General features: G+C 42.0%; 1 protein-coding gene across 2 annotated transcripts in view; it reads left to right on the top strand.

The window, feature by feature from the left end:
• Nucleotides 1-16,323, top strand: part of mgat5 (alpha-1,6-mannosylglycoprotein 6-beta-N-acetylglucosaminyltransferase) — a 42,812-nt gene extending 26,489 nt beyond the window's left edge. For both annotated transcript variants that reach the window (XM_044109983.1, XM_044109984.1), the window contains exons 10-17: nucleotides 2,287-2,420; nucleotides 4,966-5,099; nucleotides 10,648-10,797; nucleotides 12,736-12,882; nucleotides 12,958-13,074; nucleotides 13,214-13,288; nucleotides 14,030-14,187; nucleotides 14,300-16,323. In XM_044109983.1, coding sequence (XP_043965918.1) covers nucleotides 2,287-2,420; nucleotides 4,966-5,099; nucleotides 10,648-10,797; nucleotides 12,736-12,882; nucleotides 12,958-13,074; nucleotides 13,214-13,288; nucleotides 14,030-14,187; nucleotides 14,300-14,498 — 1,114 coding nt within the window. In that variant the 3' untranslated portion in view covers nucleotides 14,499-16,323. The remainder of the gene's footprint in view (nucleotides 1-2,286; nucleotides 2,421-4,965; nucleotides 5,100-10,647; nucleotides 10,798-12,735; nucleotides 12,883-12,957; nucleotides 13,075-13,213; nucleotides 13,289-14,029; nucleotides 14,188-14,299) is intronic.
• Nucleotides 16,324-22,304: the final 5,981 nt, after the last annotated feature.

Here is a 22,304-nt window from a genome sequence, read left to right as displayed (position 1 = left end):
TAATAAAGTCCAAAAGCTGTTTTTATCTAAAGTTCTGAGAAAATAAAAGTTGCAAGAGATGACTGAAACAAAATAATGGAAATATTCAGCCAATAAAAAGTGCTTAGCTTCATAAAATCAAAATAAAGCACAGGTATTGCATCATGTAAAAATGTTTAAGGTGTAGATACTTTTGCAGTGCATTCTGGGTATTTAGCTCACATGCTCTGCCCTCAGTGGTTTAGCTGTTGCAGTCACATCTGCCCATGTTTCAGAGAGGAAGTTTGTCTGTCGGTACAATGGGTCTATTTTCTGCTCACACAGCATCCCAAACGGCCCGAGGTCTACCTTTTGTTTATAGCACTGTAACCGGCCCAGGCTATTCTTTCTCAAAGTGCTCCATTGAGGACTGCAGATTAGGTCGCCCTGGTTTGTTTAGAGAAAGCTCCTGCCTGCTCCTCCTGACAGGAAAAGAGGGGCAACAATAAGCCTGGGGCACTAATGGCTCCACTGGTTCCTCTTTACTTGTCACAAACCTTTTGTTTCCCTGTGAAGTAACACCTTAAACTCCATCTGCTCGCTCTGAGCCCGGAGGAAATTGATTTCGCCTCAGGCTTAATGGGCGGTCCAATTAGTGTTTTTCTGCATTGTTGCTACACATTCATATCTGAGCAGTTAATGCAGTTAAAGCTTTTTATGTGGTTTTATGAAGGAAGTGAAGAGCTATTGGAAAATGTTATCTTTGCCTTCTTTTATGTTAATTACTTTCCCTGTAAACCATAAATAAATTTATAAAGAGAAGAAAGGAGCTTTTTATTTCTAACAACGCATCATTGTAAAAAATGATCTTATTGTTTCCCTCCTTCCTCCATTTTGCTGATTACTACCATGAAGTAGTTTTCCATTGAGAAAACTGAAGCCATTTGAGAGATTTTTATCTGTCATTTTCTTGGAAATTGAAACTCTTTTGCATCAGCTTGGCTGCAGGAAATATGATAGCTTTGCGATTGCACCGTATGCAAATATGAAGCCCAAAAAAAAAAAACCGGCTTACAGAACTTTTCCAACTTCAACAAACAGATCAAATGTTAGCATTTCAAACCGATGTGGATGAGAACAGGATGTGGAACAGTTACTATTGTTTATAAAGTTTAACATTTCATTAGAAGGAGTAAATACAGGATGTTCCATGTAGAAATGACTGTATTAGGAAACCTCATTGTTTCCGTTTCCTCTTTCAATACCAGCCAGATACTTTCCTCATAAGGCAAAATGATTAAAAAATAACTGAAAGTATCTAGATGCGTTAAGCCGATTTAATTTATTATTAGTATTCTTTTAAAAACCACAAGAACTGACTCGGAGTTCCCATGCGGTGACGCTTGCTCGAGTTTCCATGACGTCTCCACATATTGTGGAAACGGGGAAATTTTTTGTGTTCTTCCACAATTCATCAGGGATCACTTCATCTGGATTACATCCTTCTACTTCCACGATCAGTCGGGTTAAATTAAGCGTTGCCATGTATTTGTCGGCTTTCCAACGATTCAGGCCGGCGGTTGAAGGTCTACCTAGCAGGGACAGATGAAGGTTGTTCTCCTCTGGAGATAGCATGTGGCTTTCTGTTTGTGCTCCACTTTCAGTAGAACGGTTCCTCCTGGTGGACCTGCTCTCCCAGGGCCTTCCCACGGTTCACACAGCCAGATGTGTATTATCAAAGTGGGCGGACGATCGCTGAAAAACAAGATGTTTTTCTGCTCGAGTTGCTCATGGATAACACAACTAACATGGAGAAAATTAGAGAAAACATCATCTAGAAAAGCTAAAGCCAGTAACAGAGAGTGAGTTTGAGGTAAAGGTCAGAAACCAGTTTAAGATTCCCTTCCCCTGGATGAGGTCTAATTAATTTTGTGCCGTGACCTTTGAGTTTGCCATGTTGCTCAATCAACGGTGTTTTCCTCTGACAATTAAAGCTGGTGTATTAAACTGAATCTGTGTATTTTTATTTTTAAATGTTAAACTTAAAGACATTATCAAAGCCTTTAAATTGGCTGTTTGTTGCAACGTAAAAATATAATTTTTAGGTTTTATTAAGTTTTGAGGACCAAATCAACAAGAACTAAATGCACGAGACAATCATGACAAACCAGAAGCTAATATGCGTAGTAAAATGCCAGTTTGTGTTAACTATTAACTATAAACAGTTTCTGATTGGTGCCAGAAATTAACAGCTTTGATCATAGTTATAGTTTCTGCCAGCAGTTAAAGTTTAACTCTGATTTCTTCTCTGTGTTTTTTGCACTACAGGTGCATGCTGCGCGTGCTGGATTCCTTCGGGACGGAGCCAGAGTTCAACCACGCTCACTACGCCCAGTCCAAGGGTCACAAGACGCCGTGGGGGAAGTGGAACCTCAACCCACAGCAGTTCAACACCATGTTCCGTACGTCCGGATTTCCTTCGCAGTCCAGAAAAATCCAGAAAAGTGTGGAATTTAATTGTTTTCCAGAAGCTAAGTTTAAATCCGTTGTACTGTAAAACCAGTCTTCGTAGTTGTATCAACCCCATTTTCCAAGGCAGAGCAGAAGCCATGTTTTCAGGAGGAAGAGGGTGAGCCCCCCTGGGGTGCTGACCTTTTCCCCACGGCTAAGAGAAAGTGAAATGTTACCCCCGCTCTTCCCGTTTGTGAGGTGAAGCCAGGAGCTCAAGCGCACCTGAATAGCCCCTTTGTCTGCTGAATAGGGTATGTCTTTCTCAGAAAACCCTGAAGATCTAGCTAAGAGGCGCTAGGTTAGATGATATCTCGGGTGAAACAAGTGCTCTGTGGTTTGGTCCGAGTGTTAAACCCACAACGTGGCATCGATTCCAGATACAAAACGCTGGGGATTTTTCTCCCTTTTCTCTTCTGAGCTGCGCCTTACCTTCAGGCTAGAGATTACACGTACTTATTATGTTTTTTTTTTACAATGAAGTAATCTTTATTTGTAGGAGGATATTAAGGACTGAATTAAATGCTTCTGGAAATTTTTATTATTATCTCAGGATGTGCCAAGATGATGCCGTCTCTCTATTCTCATGATTTTGCTTCTACAAACTTTTTGTCCTTAAAACGGGGAAATTCAAACTCCAAAATTTATTAAGTTAAAAATGGAAAAATAAAATCTGTATAAACAGTGATTTGGCCTGTTGCCTTATTTTATTTTTTTTTATCTTTCTACACTTGCAGTTTTGGGCCAAAGCACATAATTTTAAGGGCCACAAATGGCCCCCCGGCCGCACTTTGAACAACCCCGATGTTCAGCCTTTGTTTGTCTCGACACATCTTTTTTACCTCGCAGGTTTACTTGGATCAAGAAGCTTCTGGGTTTGAAAACAACTCCTTGTGGATTGTGATTGGTTCATTTGTTGCGATTAGGTTTGGCTCCATAAATCACTGAGTCCAGGGAATTCGGACTGTTTGGTCTTCGGTCAATAAGACGACCTCATTAATCTATATCACAGTTGCAGCAAGTGTTTTCTTGCTGTTCACTTTACATTCGAATGGCCTGCAAGTCCTTTTAGTTTCTGTCTGGAGACAAAAAGGAGGAGAAAGTAGTTTGGTTTTCCCAAACTAAACTTTTTTCTTCCAACTTGTAAAATAAAATACGATTTCTTGGTTATTTGCTGCTTCTAATCCGTTCCAGAGTCGGAAAAGAAACACATGTAGGAGATTCAGCTGCAGGCATTGGCGATCTACCAGTCTGATTCAATTGATTACATTGTCTGCATACCTTTTTCCTCCTTCTTTAAATATTAGCTTTTCTCTCCAACACATTCTTTAGAAGTAGCTCCAGAAATCTTTCCCTGAATCCTGGAAATCAGACTGTTTTTCTGTGTGGGTTTATTTGAAACGTGTCAAACCGGAGAAGGACAATGAACTTCCAGAGGAAGGGGATGCTCTATCATGAAGCAGATTTATCTCCCGACTACCCAAGTTGATCAGTAGCAACCGAGCAGCTGCTTCTCCAGCAGCTCTGTCCTCCCAGGCTGTTTGTTGGCTAATAGCGACTGAAACTGTAGCAAGCTGAGTGACATTTTGAGTGGCGGCTCTGGTGGGAGAGGAGGCATCTGTTGCCAAAAGCATCAAGAGGGCCGAGTGCTAATTAGCAGCCAGTCCTGTTTACACGGCCAGTTTGCTACGCGAATGCTAGCGTGGCCTGTTTGTAGCGCTGCCTGTTAACCAGGCGTAGTGTTGTATGAAAGATGATGCAAACGAGGAGCGCAGTGGAGCAGATATGCTGAATCACGCTGATGTTGATGTTTCTGTCCCGTTTTGGTGTCTTTGTGATCCTTACATCCCTGCAGGTGTTGATGGGCGTTATTGTTTTTTTTTCCTCGTGGCTCCTGCTCACACTGATCTGCTGATATCCTCCCACATTCCTGTTTCCCGCCCACACACTCCACACACACTCCACATGCAAAGTTGGAGCAACCGCGCTAACCAATCCAGCACAGTCCTTCCTTTTTGAATGTTAGTACTTTGGATTATATTAGCTTAGATGTAATGTGACGTCATGCTTTTTGTCAGAGTGAAAACATAGTGATTCTTTTTTATTCATAAAAATACACATTTTTGACATTGCTAACTGCTCAAACTTTTTTTTAACGTAAATCTCAGGTGAAGAAAAAATCCCCGGAGAAAACACTTTCTTACTCCAAACACCGGTTTCTATTTGAAACAATTTCATCAGGCTGGTTTCGCTCTTGACTGCTTCTGTTCCGGTCCAGAGTCTCATTTGTTTTACAAGACAGATGGCAGCGAGGTGAGGCGCTGCCAGCTTCAGCTGCCGCTCTTGACCTGCTCATCTTCCCGTTCCCATAGTTACCAGTCATTGCTTGGCAGTCAAAGGGAGGGGCATTTGTGTCATTCTGAGTTTGCAATCTGTAGATTTACGTAGACAAGTTTTTGCACAGTTTTGAGATTCCTGTTTCTTTTTTCTCCACTCCAGCTCACACCCCAGACAACAGCTTTCTGGGCTTCGTTGTGGAGCAGCACCTCAACGCCAGCGACTTCAGGCACATCGACGACATCAAGAGGCAGAACCAGTCGCTCGTCTACGGCAAAGTGGACAACTTCTGGAAGGTACCGTGGGACGTTTTTCAAACCTGCCGTGTACTAGAAATAGCATAAAATGTACTACTTGCATTTTTAAAGCTCGTCCAACACACCTGAACTTTCCATCTGCCCAAACTCCAGCATCAAATGAATAAAGCAGCATTATGAGGGTATAAATGTGAAAGTGTTGCTGGTTTTCAGGCTGGGAGTCTGGCAGTCGGTGAAGCTTTAGAGAGCAGGCAGAGAGGGGGAGGCCATTGCTCACAGCAAGGGGCATTAGCTGCTAATCAGGCTCCCGAGTGTGTTCATTACCTCCTGCTTTTAATTAAAGGGCCATTTTAGGGCTGACTGATAACGAGCTGATAGACTGACTCTGTTTCCCTGTCTTGTCCCTTTAGTTTGTGCTCTTTTTGGATCTCTTGCTCTGCTCTCCTGAGGGTTCGTTTTGCTAACTCATGTGCATTTTTTAAATGATGCACGCTGGAAATCTGCTGCGATTGTCGGTGCCAGTGGCTCGTTTCAGAAAAACTCTGGTTGCCGCAGAGGTCGGGAACAATACGCAGACTACTTGAAGCTGGCAGAATCGTTAGCTTTGCTGGAAGACCTTTTACTGCCATGATAAACAGAGGAACGTCTCTTTGCAGCATTTAGAAAACCTCTTCCTGCTAGCTTAAACAGGAAGTAGTGGCCGCTGTGGGTTATCGCTAACCCTAATGAGATTATAGATTAAAGAAAAAACGCTTGTTGTTCTGAATTCTCTATGATCAGATGAGTAATCGTGCTGCAGTCTATTTTATTATTTCTATTCACCTGTAATTAGTTTCCCATCTTTTCTCTTGACACACATTGTACGATTTTAAACATTGGCTTAGATGTAAACGCGTCACACCGCACAACACATCGCTCCAATCAGTCGATCGGTTCATATCTCTGTAATATGCAGCAGTGGTGCTGGACAGCATGTCTGAAAAACATGTCGCAGTATAAGTGTTTCAGATTTATCAATATTTATAACTATCGATTAGTTTTTTGTTTTGAATATCTGAATTTTTTCCAAACTGGTGGAGGAAACTTTCCTCTATTATCCACAGTTTTTACCTGGAATTGTTTTTAATTTGTATGAAACTTTAAACTGCTGCTGCGATAGTTCTGAACAGGTTGTTGCTAGGTAACCAAAGAGGGAGTGACTCAGTTGATTCCACCTGCCTAGCTTAGCTAACTGTGAGCAGATTAAACCTTTCCTCTGCCTACCCCAGAATGCTGTGCGGTTCTGGATTGGACTTCAGTAAAATTATTGCTTATTTAAACAGAAGTGTCGTCTATTGATATTGATTTGTTATTGGCCACTACAGCGGTACCATCCTAATCAGCACAGCTGCTTTTTTGATTAAATAAAAATCAGCTTTATGCATTTTAATATGTAATTTTTGTGAAACTATCATGATATTAGGTAGCTTTCCCCAGTTATCTTGACTCTCGCCTGGTTTCTCTTTCCACAGATTGGATGTTTAGCTGAGAATGAATGTGTCTTAGTGAAGTAATAGACCTCAGATAAACTCCAGCCTGTTTGGACGCCCCCCTCTCTCTCTCTCTCTCTCTCTCTCTCTCTCTCTCCCTGGCTGATCAGTATGCTCAGGAGCACAGGTGCAGCAGCCACATTCGTCCTGCAAGTGTACAGAGAGAAACGCTGCGTGAAGGAAGCAGCCTGACGAATCACCAGCGCTACATACACACCGTCATTTACACACATTTTTAGTGCCTCCTTATGCAGCAGCAGCAACAATGATGATGAACCCGTTCTCTCGTTCTTTTCCTTTTAGAGCAAGTCCTCTGATGCAGAAACAGAGGAATTTAACTCCAATGCGCCTCAGGGTGGGAGTTATTTACAGACACTGGAAAGCTCGTAAATTGAATCTTGCGCTTGTGTACGTTGGCGCAGGAGGTGCCGTATCAGATCAGGTTAGAGTGTGTGTGCATGAATCTGCTTGTAGCGCAAGACAAACAAAATCTCCCTGCTGCGCCACAGAGGGCTAATAAGCAGCAGAATAACACATGACGGGCGCTTCCACTAGAAGCACCTGCTGATCTCAGACATAAATTGCTCTACGGCTGCTTCTGGTTGGAAACGTGCGACTTCCTGCTTCGTTTGCATTCGCGTTGAGGTCAGCGTCATCATTAGAGCTGAACCGCTTCCATTAAAGATCCAGGATGTCGGCGGGGAGACCTAAAATAAAATGGCCAGACCACCTCGGAGATGTCCGTTTCCATGGCAACCCCTGCTGAAGGAGTAGAGATGCAGAGCGAGGCAGCAGAGAGTGACTTCCTGCCTTTTATTTACCTTTATCTTCATAAGATAAGGGTAAAACAAAACTGATCAGTGAAGAATACATCCATCTTTGGTAAAATATTGAACAAAATGTAAAATAAAAAAAGCTTAGAAATGTTTTTTGCCACGTGAATTTTTCAGTACGTCTTATTTTGGCGGTAAAAGGAGGCATTCATGGAGGCAGAAAGGTGAGAATGAGCCGGATGCACAGAGAGGTGAGAGCTGCAGGCCTCTGGCTCCAGATCAGAGAACATGATGAAGAAAGAGGAACAACACACACACACACAGGTAGCTTTTACAAAGTAAGGTGATTCAGGCTCATAAACACACACACTCAGGTGTGTTTACTGCCAGCTTTATGGTGGATTGTTGCACTTAGCTGTAAACCTGATCTGTCATGTAATCTTCTGCATTGTTTTTTTAAAAGAAACAATGGAATAGTGGAAGAGAAAAATAACAAATTTGATGCTTTAAGATGCTTAAATGATTAACATGACCACTGGCACAATATTCAATAGTGATACAGGAGGCGTTTGGGGTTAAATGTGAAAAGCGTGAAAACCAAGAAAAGCGGATAAGAACGCAATCTTTGTATGAGCGAAGCTGTGTTCAGTGTTTACTCGTCCTCTTCCTCACATATGCTCAGCTTGGATGCCGGAGCCCACGGTCGCACAGCGGGGACCGAGCCGTCACAGAGCTGCTGCTGCTCCACCGCCTCCCAATGCAAAAGCAGAAAGAAGAAAAAAAAGAAAAAAGAAACTCCAGCTCTGGCAGAACACCAAACACCAATAGATTCTGGGCTATTCTGCCTAATGGACCGTAACAGAGCGTTGAGAAGAAACAGGGTTTCCTGACTGCACTCCAAGCACCTCTGGATATTATTACACCACGACTAGTTACTGGTCGGCTTTCAGATGTTTATAGATGTCCTGTTGGTTTGCATAAGTTTTATTTATAAGAACACAGCAATAAAATATGTGATTAATAGCTAAGATATGAGAAAACAACAGTAACATTTACAAAGGTGGTTGAAGATTATTTCTTTTAATGATTGTTGCTTAAATCCATTCTGTAATGGAAAGTGTCACTTTTCCACAATATATGATCTCGGTGAGTCAATCAGTTATTGATTAATGATGCTTCTTAAGGTTCAAAGGTCACTCACGCTTGATATGGAAATCTTCAGACTCTTGATCTGCAGCAAGATAAATGACAAAGTCGGACCAAGAGTGTCTTCATCGTCCAGAAACGTTTCCATATTTCAGCTGCAGCTTTCATCCAGGTGAACAGAGACGACGAGCGTTACGGGGAAAAAAACGTTTTCCCAGCTGAACTCCAGAGCGTCTGAAGTGAATTTTCATTCTGACCAACAATCTTCCAGTTCTCAGTCTGGAAATGGCTGCAGACCGTTTGATGTCGAACGCACCGACAGCTGCCGTTTGCATCCTGATGATCCCGAACAAAGTTGGTCCACCCAGAAGTTTAGTAAATTGCAAAACAAAAAGTTGTTCCTACTTAAATAAGTTTGTAATCTAAAGAATTAAATGCGACTCCCGACTCGTTTCTGAGAGGCCCGGCGCTTTCCCTCCCAGGACGCTCGTCAGTCAAGCCTCCCGTTTCCTCAGAGCCAGAGTTTACAAATTCCCCCTGATTTACACGGCCATAAAGCTCCGTCTCTCCTCCTCCTCCTGCAGCTTCAATCAGCCTCGCCAGCTCAAGCAGTAATTTTATAACTCTCTGAGCATGTACTCTGCTCAGAGCATCCATCCATCTGCTTCCTGCTCTTACAGCAAGTTGCAGGCAGAAGCCTGAGATGAAAACATGAATTTCTCATGCATGCACCTGTTTCTATTTCTGACTTCTTCATTTGTAAATCCGCCCTTCACAAACACAAATCCTCGCTCCGTTCTCCAGAGTGAAAAGATTAGAGGATTGTAATTTCACCTCCTAATTAGAGCTTCTCTCTCTCTCACACACACACACACGCATACACACACACATCAGGCTGCTTTAGTTACAGCAGGCTGGCTGGAGGCATCTGATAGCGGAGCCTCCAGGGACCCGGACGAGCGGCTACCTGAAATTTAAGCCCCTACAGGAAGCTCTGAAGTCAGCACGAACACACACACAGAAGCAGAGCGAGTGTGTAAATGTGTCACTTAAAAGGTGTTATTGCCTCCTGGGTGCCTTCGATATTTTTAATCGATATTCCCGAGGAGTTTGTGCGACTTCCTGAAGGAAATGGCACAACTTTATCTGCCGTATAGTCTGGAGAAGTTTGGGAAAGCTTTTTACTCTCTGCAAGTGTATTTTAAGTTGGATTTTATGGCAGATCAACACAAAGGAAGAAGCAAAACCAGTACAACCAATTGTAAAAACTGGAGATGGATATTTGCTATCCCTATAAAATAAATGCAACCAAAAGATGTGAATATTGTCTTATACAACTAGGAATATAAAGAAATCATTATTTTACAGAACAGGTGTCAAACTCGAGGTTTAGGGGCCAAATCTGGCCCACCGTAGCTTTTTATATGGCCCTCTAGTTTTTCACAAACCTACAAAATCAACAAAACTTTTACTGTAATTTATTTCTCAAAATTGTCCAAAATATTGGGTTTGCTGAAGCCTCGTCCTCACTGGATGTCAACTTTTTGTCCGTGATGCGACGATTAATAAAAGTCACCTTTAACCTGATGCATTAAGGTTAAATCCCGAACAAAGTTGGTCCACCCAGAAGTTTAGTAAATTGCAAAACAAAAAGTTTGCAAATATCTTAAAAATTCTTAACAAATATTTCTAAACTAGCATCACCAGATACTGGATGGACTGATTTAAGTTTAAGAAACAGTAATTGAATGCTGAAACAAACAGCTATTTATTAATATTTTAACAGTATCAAGACCTTCATTCCCTTTAAAGAACATTCAGCTTTTTGATTTGAAGATGAGTTTGACTCTTCTGCTTTACAGCATCTTGTCTAAAGTTAAGATAATCCATAAAGCCAACGGCTCTGATGACGGGAATTTAACTCCGGCGATGTCAGATGAACTCTGACACAAGTTGGCAGAGCTTCCTTGGACGTAAATGTTTTATTGGCTATAATAAAAGCAGATTAGCCAGACTGTAACAATAATAATAATAAAGTACTGTGGGCTCAGATTTTCCCCACAGTGTTGCTATTTTTAACTCCTCCAGATGGTCAGCTCTGTCTCCACAGACGTAAAGAACCCGTTTCCTCTGCTGCAGGGTAAGGAGCGGTACCTGGACATCATCCACGGCTACACGGAGGTCCACGGGACGGTGCACGGTACCAGCACCGTCTATCTGCCCGGCTACGTCAAGAACCACGGCATCCTGAGCGGCAGAGACCTGCAGTTCCTGCTGCGAGAAACCAAGGTGAGGCGTCGCTCTGAGCTTTTTAGAGGAAACCAATCGAGATTGAAGGAGTTTTTCTTTAGTTCTGCTCAGTGTTTTTCAACCAGCCTGAGTCCAGTAGAAGACGATATTGTGTTTTCCAGAAATAAACCGAGACGCGTCTGTGATCAAAGATGTTTTGCACCAAAGATTTCTCCTTCCTCTAGTTACTCTCTCTTATACACTGATCAAACATTTTCTGTCGTCTTCAACAGAAGAAGCGACGCTTGATTACAGATCAGAAGGAAATCGGATCAATCTGGTGTGGATTCGTATAGAAAGTGTCAGACATTTACAGATTCAGTGTTTTTTCAGTATCTGCTGTATCCACAGCTGCGGAAGCTCTTTGTCACTCGGTCACAGTTTGCACGACGGCCGTCGTTTACATTTAGATGCGTAGAGGACATTTTTCTCTTTGGCTCGTTCCTGGTAACATGATCAGCGCAAACAAAGGCAGAAATAACTTTCATGACCTCAGCAGCAGTGACAGGATCCACTGGTGTTAATTTTGTTGTTATAAGATAATAATCTGCTTCATAAGAAGACAAACAACCACATGCAAGATGTGGTTAAATCTTTTCTGTTGATTGTTTTTGTTGAGCTGTGTTTTGTTTTCCTTCCACTAAACTTTATGCATTAGTTGCAGGGTTTAAAGCAGAGGTTGTTTTTCCTGTTTGGAGCTGTGGATGTTTTACACCCATCTGATCAGCAGCAGGCTGACGCAATGATTGCTTTAGGAGGAGAAAGGGTGTGAAACACACACGAGACACTTTAACATCTCCTGAAAGAGCGTCGGTATTGTGGATCCGGTCAAATGCGACGCCGCGCTCTGCCGCCATGTGAACGGGATAGTTTAATGTGAGCTAATGGGGAGAATGTGGGTCAAAGCCATATCCCTCATTGATTGCTGTATTTTTTTTGTTTTTCCTTTAATCCACAGCAGTGGCATCAGAGATGCTGGCTGTTCTCCATCAGCTCCTCCCTCCTAGTCCTTCAGTCTGGTTAGATTCGCTCCTCTCCCTATAAATAGAGCTCCTCTGTTTCTCAGCAATGAGGGGAAACATTCAGGAATGTTGCGCTGCCACCTGTCGGTGGAATAGACAAAGAGCAGAACGATCAACATGAGTCTGAGGCGTCATGTGAGCAGCGGCATATTTTAACCTACAATGCAGCATTGTGTCGACAGCAGGCCGTTGTTGTGGACAAGCTTGACTCTGGACGTACGAAGCGTTTTCTAGAAAACTTCATTATGTCTCCATCTGAATGTTGACAAACTCCCGCAGCCTCCCTTCCTTGCTGCCGTAAGGAAATATGCCGCCTCGACCATATTTACCGCTGATGATGTTTTTGTTTCAAGCTACTCTATAGCAGAAACTCGTTGGGGACAGGAAATGAACTTTACTGCTGCTGTAGCCTGGTTAGCATCTGAGAAAAACTGCAAGCACAACAACTAGAACATCATTTAAGTAGTAAACACTACAGATAAAAATAGGAAGTATTTCATATGCATGGATGACTAAACCAGCAGAGGTGCACTGATAAATTGATGATCTTATTTATCTCTGCAAAGGTCCAAATATTAACCTCTGTCTTTTTTTCCCCTCAACAGGTCATTAACTACATGTTTAGCGGTTAATAATAATCACTTTCTTGTTGTATTTTGTGACATTTGAGAAGAAATAAAATAAAAAAATCAGTATCGACCAAAAACTGCAAACGGGGCACACCAATTTCTCGCTGCCTATTTCTTTAACTTTGGGAAATCGATTATCAGTCGATACTTGCAAAACAATTAGTATTGTCAAAAATCGCAATCTGCAGGTCAGGCTTTCTAGAGATCGGCCAGAAAACTGCAATCGTTGCGTCAGAGCAACATGATTCAAACTGTTGGAAACTGATTGTTTTCTTCTGTTATTTCAGCTTTTTGTGGGTCTGTCCTTCCCCTACGAAGGCCCCGCCCCTTTGGAGGCCATCGCCAACGGCTGCGCCTTCCTCAACCCCAAGTTCACGCCGCCGAAGAGCAGCAAGAACACAGACTTCTTCAAAGGCAAACCCACCCTGAGGGAGGTGAGCGGACTCAGCTGCACGGTACAGTGACCCGCCTCTGGTTTCTCCTCCTCAACGCCGCTCTCTCGTCCGCAGCTGACGTCTCAGCATCCATACGCCGAGGTGTACATCGGTCAGCCCCACGTCTGGACGGTGGACATCGAGAACTCTGCCGAGGTGGAGCGGGCGCTGCGCTCCATCCTGAGCCAGAAGGTAGGGGAACAACCGTCTCGTGTAGTCGAGCTCGTTCGGTTTGTGATCCGTAACGGTCGCAGCTCATTTCTTTAACATCCAAACACAAACCTGTCCAGGTTATCTTGAATTAATGTGTTTTGTTGTGTTTTGTGGTCAGATTGAGCCCTACCTGCCCTATGAGTTCACCTGTGAGGGGATGCTGCAGAGAGTCAACGCTTTCATCGAGAACCAGGTACAGACTCCTTAAAACGAGACCGGAGCCTCTTCAGTAGCTGCTTTTCCTCAGGCGCCATGAAGAAGTTAAGGTCTAATCATCTTGGCTTCTAATTAGCAGCATGAGGAGGTTATTAAAGCTGACATCCCTGCAGGGTGAACTCCCTTTGTTTGCTTCATAATGTAGTGTTTTCACAATAATAAAACAGCAGGTCATGAGGATCCTGTTTTGAAAAACTTCCCACACACTTCCTCTTGTCTGCTGCTGAGGAAGTCGATGAACCAAAGAGTGAAATCAAGAAGTAACCAAAGATGGATTTTACTTTTAGTCGCATTAAAGACACAAACTATGAACACAGACGGGTCTGGGAGAACGTTAAAGCTGCAGTATGCAAGATAATCTGATGGGGAAAACATCAAACTCCTCCCTGTGGTTCTGCTATTGCTATTTGCTGAAATACACGGAAAAGACAATCAGAAACAGGGGAAGAGTTTTAGCAAGTACATCAGTGTGATTAACAGCGCTAAGACCCGCCTCCTGGCTCTGATTGCTTGTTTGTAGTTGGCACAGGAAGAAGGCAGTGGGGCTCAATTTTCTTTTGTTTTTTCAGAGATTATCTCTCTCATATCAAATATAATATATATATTTATTAAAGTTACATACTGCACCGCTAATGTGACAACATGTTAAAGGTCATCTGGACTTTGGCAAGACATTGTAGAGTTAGAAAAACTGTAATTGCTTGTTTTGTTTTCTCAGGACTTCTGCCACGGTCAGGTCATGTGGCCGCCCCTCAGCGCTCTGCAGGTCAAAAAGGCTGACCTGGGTCAGTCGTGTAAACAGGTGTGTCAGGAAGCACAGCTGATCTGCGAGCCCTCCTTTTTCCAACACCTGAACAAAGACAAAGACCTGGAAAGGTAGGACTCTGCGACGCACTCGCAATGCTTCAGGCAGCCACAAGAGGGAAGCAGAGACTACATGCCGGTCAGTAAAAATGTTGATTCTGAGCTGAAAGTCTTTGCGTTTCAGGTTCGGGGTCACCTGTAAGACGGTGGAGTCGAGCGATGACACGGTGGTCCCGGCCTACAGCGCGACCCGCCAGCACTGCGTGTTCCAGTCGGACCTGCTGCTGTTCAGCTGCGCCGGCGCCCACCAGACGCTGCAGCGCATCTGCCCGTGTCGTGACTACATGAAGGGCCAGGTGGCGCTCTGTAAAGACTGCCTATAGCAGCTACAGGCTGCCGCTGGAGTGAAGCGAGGCGGGGGCCGACACACAAACTGTCTAAACTGTGTGTGTTCATATTTATTATTTTCCCCCAGCTGCAGGAAAGGACACTCTCGTAGCCAAGCGGAGCGCCGACTACTTTGATTCACCAGCAGGGGGCGCCAAGGCTCTTTACTTGAATGAACAAAGGGAGTTGAGTCGGACTGTAAACCCGCAGCTCACATCAGACACTAAAGGACTCTACCGCCCCCTACTGGCAGCCACTCCAACTGCTCCATCCATTCCTCCTGTTTAGATCCAACACTGTTTTCCTTTATGTAGGTTTGCACTGGACCGGACACACACACACTTGCATAAGCTGAAGAAGAACTCAGATTTACACTGTAACCGTCTCTACGAGGGCAGACATTTTTATTTTTTTATTTTGTGAGTTTTTTGCTCAACTTGCACATTTGCGTTCAGAGCGACCGACTATTAGAGAGTCCGATTCTGCAAAAGGCCAGTAGCGTACGGGGTCGCCGTGCCGTAGCCAACGGAGACGTGACAAACACGATGACCTTGCAGCCGTCCAGCAGCATCTCCACGTAGGACCGACCAGCTAAACTCGTAGAAATCGTTTTGTCCAGCAAACTGTAAGCAGTGACATCATCCAACGCAGCGTTCCTGCGGTGCAGAACCTCCCTGTTCTTTCTTGGATAATCACTAGAATTTTAATTTGCCTGCAAATTTTAGAAAAATTACAGAAAAAAAACTTTGTAGTTCTTGTAATAAATGGAAAAGATGCACTATGGTAATCAGAGGTTTATAAAAAGATTTTAGTGACACTGTATATTGTTGATATGAGTTGAAATTTTTCTTTTATATTTATTTTGTACGCAGATCTTTATGGCTGTGTTTTGCTGGAAATGTCTTTTTTTATTTATAGCGGGGTTGTCTTTATTTTCCTTTTTTCTGTCTAAAGATTTATATTTATGGAGGGTAATTTAAGAAAAAAATAATAAAATGTATGATTGAAAAGGCGATTTCTCTGCAACTCTGTGGCTTTTAGACACGAGGTGAGACAAAACGCAGGTTTAGAGAATCTATTAGGTGAACTTCTATACCAGCTGTGCTCTGATAGAAACTGAAGTGTTTATTTATTAATTCTATGCAAAACATCTCAAACTCACACATAAAGTCTGACCAGATTTTCCGTCGCTCTTGAAGAAAATATTGTGGGAAAAAAAACTTCAGCAGTTTGAATAATTCTGCAAAAATAATCAGTTTTTGTCTCATCTCTGTCTCTTTAAGACAGAGACTTTCAGACAAATCTTCCTCTTTTCACCCCAAACATTTTGGGTCGTTTTAAACATATTTGGAGGAATTCCTGTTCACCGTTTCTGTTTAACAGGTCTGTGATCTGCTGCCAAGTTAGTATTGGAAGTTTTTAGATACATAAACGTGCCTTTTGGTGTTTTCGGTTTGGTTCTGCCTCAATCGTCTACATGTCTGATAGTAACTAGATTAACAGTAATTAGAGTGGATTGGATCCTAACAGCAGATGTAGAATAAAGTGATTAATCAGAAGTCTACAGCTGTGAGGCAAACCTGTTTTACATTGCAGCCAAAAGCCTTATTTACTTTACTGGAACCTCACATCCTCCATTTGTTTTCTAGAATTCTGCTCTGAGCACCAACCATATCGCTTTTGTCGAAATGTTTCTGTTTTTTGCTCGTTAATGGTGACGATTGTAGTCCCATCAGCCAAAAGGTGAACAGTGACATTTTGTTTGCTCTTTCTGAGTCAGAGGGAAACAGCTTTATTTTTCAATAAATCTTCTTTCTGTGACAAACGGTTCAGCTAATGCATCTCTTCATCATCACAGAAACACTGTATGATGCTTAGGGTGGATCTGAGTGGGTTAATTGGTTGAAAGCGATATGGGAACCAGCTCTAAACTTATCCAACATGATCAGGGCACAAATTAGTTTTCTTTTTTGAAGTATGAAGAACATCTGAAGATGCTCATCTAAAGGTAAGAAGTCACCAGGTAGCTTGTAGCGTGTTGCTCATTATTTGATTCAGACTTGACTTATTTAATACAAGAAGTGATCCTGCAGGTGAGCGGGATCTTCATGCAGTTCATTACTGAGAAACCAAGTAAAGTATGTCGAAGAAAGATTGGTGTGCTGGTTTAAGGTGCTGTGTTTCAAACCCAATGGTTGTGGGTTCAAGTCACCCCCTGTCTCTCCACTACTGGAGAGGTAGAAGTCTTGGCAAATGTGGTTTTTTTGTGCAACATGAATCACGTTGAGGTGTTATAGGAGTTGTCGCGGAGTGTTTGTACAGCGTGGTTGGTGCAGTGGTTATAGTGCTGTGCTTTGGATCTGATGATTGTGGGTTCAAGGCTGGTTCGGGCCTTGCTCAGGCCAACCCAACCATGACAAGATACCTGTGGGAACGCTGCCGCCCGGGCCAATAAAACCGGCGCAGTCAGTTAGTTCACTAACTGAACAAACTCTGGTCCGCCGGACAGTGGCCTCCATAGCTGGCGACAGCCAGCTATGGCCTTCACGGATCCGGACTCCCTTTCCCTTTTGGACTTGAAAATAATAAAGAGCCTCCCCTCTAACTACTACTACTACTGACAACTCTAGAAAATAGACACATTTTATGTTTTCAACACTTGTGAACATAATACAGCTTGTCAAAGTGCCAAATTGTGCCCATCGGTTTGGACACAGCATTCTGATGCCAATAAATAGCATTGATGCTACACAAAGCTGCTATATAATCAATAGCATGTGAGGAGTAACGAGCATGTTGACAAACCTGGACTTGCACCATTCAGTATGTGTACATTAGAATCTAAGCTGCAATTAGTGAAATGCTAATGTAAGCCTATATGCTGTCAGTGGAGTATCTTTACAATGTTTTCTTACATTGACTTTCAACATTCAGCGTTGGAAACAGGGATAATATGTACGAAGCTACACAGTGCATTAGTGCAGGGTTTCCCAATTGCAGTCCTCAGGGTCCTCCTGCCCTGCATGTTTTAGGTGTTTCCCTTCTGCCACACACCTGGATTGAATCTGTGGGTGATTGACAGGCTCCTGCAGTACTTGGTGGCTGCAGAAGACGTCATGCAATCATTTGAATCAGCTGTTCTGGTATAGAGGCACATCTAAAACATGCAGGGGGGGGGGGGGCGCCGAGGACTGGAATTGGGAAACACTGCATTAGTGCATTAGAGGCAGATGCTTTCATTTTCATTCCAAGAGCTCTATAGTGACTGGTTTAAAATCACTGATATAATGCTGAAAACAGCTCTAACCTGATGTACAAATAGTCAACCCTTTTCTTTTTGGACATTTGTATTGAACTTTCATTATAATTGCCACACTAATCCTGTGTGTGTTACCATGGTTGGTTCAAATCAAGTTATAAAATGCCCAAGCAGTTCTACATCAGCTAATTCCTCTGTAGTAACTGACTATTCTGCCATAAAACTACAGTGATGTGTTTTTGTAGTCCTAATCAGCTGCTCTGCCCTGCTCTTTGTTCTGTTGCTACGGTAATGAAACCTGTCTGTTAGCTGTGACTGACTGAACTCTATTTCTTTGAGCCAGCCAGTTTGACTGAAACTTTGAACAACTCCTAACTGATACTTCTGCCATATTGTATTTCTAATGAGCCCTGCATCAAACTGTTCAGTGTTAATGAACTTCAGGAAGAGACTTCATAATAGTGACAAAGACATTTTTTTTTTTATACACACACACTCACAACAGCTCAGTTTAAACATATATATTGAACACATGTTACAGATTTCTAAAAGGTTTTTACAGGTAAAGTTTACAATGAACTAAAATTAACACTTTTAAAGAACACCATACATTTGACATTCTGAGACCTCTACTATCAATAATTTTGCTATGTTTTTCTTGTTCCACTTGTCCTGTCTGGCCAGGTGAGACTCAGGATTGTTGCCTGAGTTTCAAGGTGAGAACCCCACAGATTTACTGTCACATACAAATCTAAAACTTTCATAACTATACAAACATGACAAGATATTTGAAACTAGAATCTAATGTGACATATAGCTGTGTCTATAGTATAAATAAAACCATTTCACATATATACATACATACATACATACATACATACATACATGCAAGAACAACTATTTACAACTATGAACAGCAACTACTAAGATTCGCTTCTCCAAAGATCTTTGGTTCGGCCAACTTCTTCTTCAGAATCCAATCCGGTGACACTTAGACTGTAGTACAAAAACCAAATTAATTTACATGACATTTTTAAACATCTATTTGATTAAAGAATGAATAAAGTACAATTTAAACATCTTTTAAGAATGATTCACATAGATATAAACACCAATGTGAGCCGCTAAATAAAGGCCATATATGCACTGGATTCCTCCTATCAAACCTACATATACAACATCATCAATTACAAGTTAAAATAATAAACATTTGCTTCATTTGTCACGTACTTTTCTAAACATACACAATCTCCATCTTCTCCTCAGATTGGATGTGGGTCCAAGTCCATGAGGTACAGTAAGAACTACTGTTAGAGAAAAACAATTAATGCAATGTGTAATTGATGTACCTTGGCGACGACCGGCACACTCTCCAGCTTCCTCCGTCTCACCTCGGCCGCCTCCGAGCGTCGTCCTCCACGGGGCATCCTGTAACACCGTAAAAGAAGAAGACACCTGGGGAGGGAAAGCTGGTTATTTCAATAATATTTGTAGGAGCAGGTGTGTGTAAGTGGATGTTACTATGTGCAAAAGAACTTGTCTGAATATGTAGATAAAATACGTGTCTGTAGGATAAAGAGTATAAGTGAATTAATAAGATGATGTGGTGATGCAGAGGTGAGAATCGCAGCAGTGGAAAACTTCCACATTGGCAAGTCTCACATAAGAGAAAAGCTGTAATTACAAGAAAAATAAATTGCTATTAATAAAGGACCGTAAAAATATATATTTTTTAAAAATAGCTTCTTTTTTTTTCCTTCATATAAGGACAAAGTTCAAACTGTTCCGAGGCGTCTACACAGGAACAATATACTTTTCACAACTGATGTTCAAATCAGTGCAATTTACAACTTGGTCTAAAATGTCATTAAAAAACAGATTAAACAAATAAATCTAACAGGTTTGTCTTATGTAAATGGAAAAAATAATCTTTAACCAAATTAACCAAGTCATTTACTATATAAGCTCTTTAAAGTAAAATATAAATGTTGTTAAAACTTGTTAAACATCAAAATTACAAACCAATGCTAATTAAATATAGGATTCATCCTGTGTGATGAAACCTCAAATTAAACTGTAAACAATTATTCAAACACAGAGTCCAATCAGTATTCTACAATCACCTCTGTGGAACTGTAATTCATGCTCCTGCAGTAAAGGAAGTTATGTGCTGAACTGTATAAACCTATCAATCATACAGCAACTTCAGCATTACATATGCACAAAATAAAGTACAGCAGGACTAAATGTCACACACGTGTGAGGCTTTTTACAATGTGCAGGAAAACTGCTGATCAGACACAGGCAGGCTTCAACTGCGTACCGCTAGCTTTGCGAAACACACATAGACACATAGACTTTGAATGTAAAGTCGACGGCCCTAACGCTCACATGAAATCGATGTGAATTCAGCATTAGTATGAAGTCGTTTGAATCTAACCACTAATGCGCTTCTGACACGCAAAATAAAAGCCACACTCTCCCAGCCGGAAAAATATCTCATCCAATCCCAATGTATGACTGTATATCACATAGACCAGGGGTGTCAAACTCCAGTCCTCGAGGGCCGCAGTCCTGCATCTTTTAGATGTGCCTCTGCTGCACCACACCTGAATAGAATAATTAGGTCATTAGCCAGGCTCTGGACAACTGATCTACACAAGGAGGAGGTAATTAAGCCATTTCATTCCAGTGTTTTGTACCTCTGGCACATCTAAAAACTGCAGGACAGCGGCCCTCGAGGACTGGAGTTTGACACCCGTGACATGGACAAATACGAACTAAATTATGAGACTTGAAAACACTGGAGCATTTCATTATTAAGCTTCCGGCGGTTCTAAAACATTTATCTTCACCTTTCCAAATTCCTAAACCATGAGGCTTTGCGTGATTTATGGGCGCGACTTCCGCAGCAAACCGGAACCACCATTTGTTTACATGTTAGCAACTTGCTAACCGGCTTTCGTCAAAGGTCTTACGCTACAAAGATTATGGGAACTCCAACTATCACAGCTTAAATGGGTCAATATTGTTTTACCGCACACATCAGCTGTTGCGGGGAGGGGTGGCGACTTAAACAAATTGTTGCAAATAACCCGCAATAGCATTTTTACCTACTTCACTGACTCAGTTGCTGCAAATGCAGATGTGCGTTTTCTTCCGGTGGCTTTTTGTCCATGCGCATAAAGCATTTTGGGTTCTCTTTTCAAGTTTATATTTTTTAGCAAAATTCTTTTTGCTTCCTTATTTGTTAGCAGACCGCAGCTGCTGCTCCAAACTTTTCTCAGCTGATTTGCACTAACACTCAACAACGGAGAACCTCGAGGTTCTGGTTCAAATAAACCTACATATTTTATTTCGTCATATAGGAAATTATTCCTGGGCCAAACATTATTATAAAAAACTCAGATCATTAACTTTTTTTTAATAAATTCAAACAAAAATTATAATTTACATCACACCAAACTAATATTACGTATGTAACCACTGTTCTAGTTTTCCCCTATGAACAGCGCCTAGATTCCCTGACATACACTATCAAGTACTTCACAATGAGTAAATAGTGTATTAAATGGCAACAATGTGTGTTGTATATAGAGTGCGTAACTGAGCACAAGAGCAAGGCTAAAATAACTATAACTAAGACCTAAATGTACTGCAACTTGGACCTTATACTAAAATAAGAAAGCAAAATGGTAAAGTGGAATACGTAACAGTTTAATAAATCGTACTAGTCAGTAATGAACCAAGGGCAATGCACAGTTAACTTTAATTACCACACTTAGTGCAACCGTTCGGTCTCAGAACTGTTCAAAACAAGCCTTTAAACAAGTCTTATACATAAAAACAAAAACAAGGCTGAATGAATCAAACTGCTGCCATCAACCACACTATTCAGTCTCTGGAATGAGTAAAACAGTCCACCAGCTCTACAACGTTGCAGGCCTGAAGGGACTCGGTTAGCATTCGTCCTCAGAATAGCAGTTCCAATGATGGCGGCTCCCAGAACAACCACGAGGCATGGGTTACTCACCCCACCATGGTTTACCAGTTTCAAACAAACGGTAACAAAAAGGCTCCAACTCCGGTCCAACAGCCCATTCCGGCTCACGACCGTGGTTTGGATCTGCAGCTCCAAAAATCCAGCAAAACGTTGAGCGAGGTCCGGTTCTGCGGCTCCAAAATTCAGGGAAAACTTTTAGGAAAAAGTTCGTAGCTCCAACTGGTTAGCTAAAAATTATAACAGTCCAAAGCGGCATACATCCAACCTAGTCCATGAACGGCCGCCGGCCGAGTCCCAGTACATAGCAGCTGGCACGTACACATCCAGTCCAGTTCTCACCCCAGTCCATCACAACCAATCAAATTGCTTCAACTTGATTTTGCCCTTGACTGACCAGTAAGGTGGAGACAAGTAAAATTGATGCATTTACTGGCTGTAGTAAATAACAAGTATTAGCAAACGCTACATTTACTGCATGTCTTAAGCCAGCAGAAAATACATATATGCACTATATTGCTATGGACTTTTACAGTGTGTAAA

The sequence above is a fragment of the Gambusia affinis genome, linkage group LG24 (assembly GCF_019740435.1).
Source record: "Gambusia affinis linkage group LG24, SWU_Gaff_1.0, whole genome shotgun sequence".
NCBI lineage: Eukaryota > Metazoa > Chordata > Actinopteri > Cyprinodontiformes > Poeciliidae > Gambusia > Gambusia affinis.
Note: the sequence above shows the minus strand (reverse complement) of the source record. Positions and strands in the feature narration are given on the sequence as shown.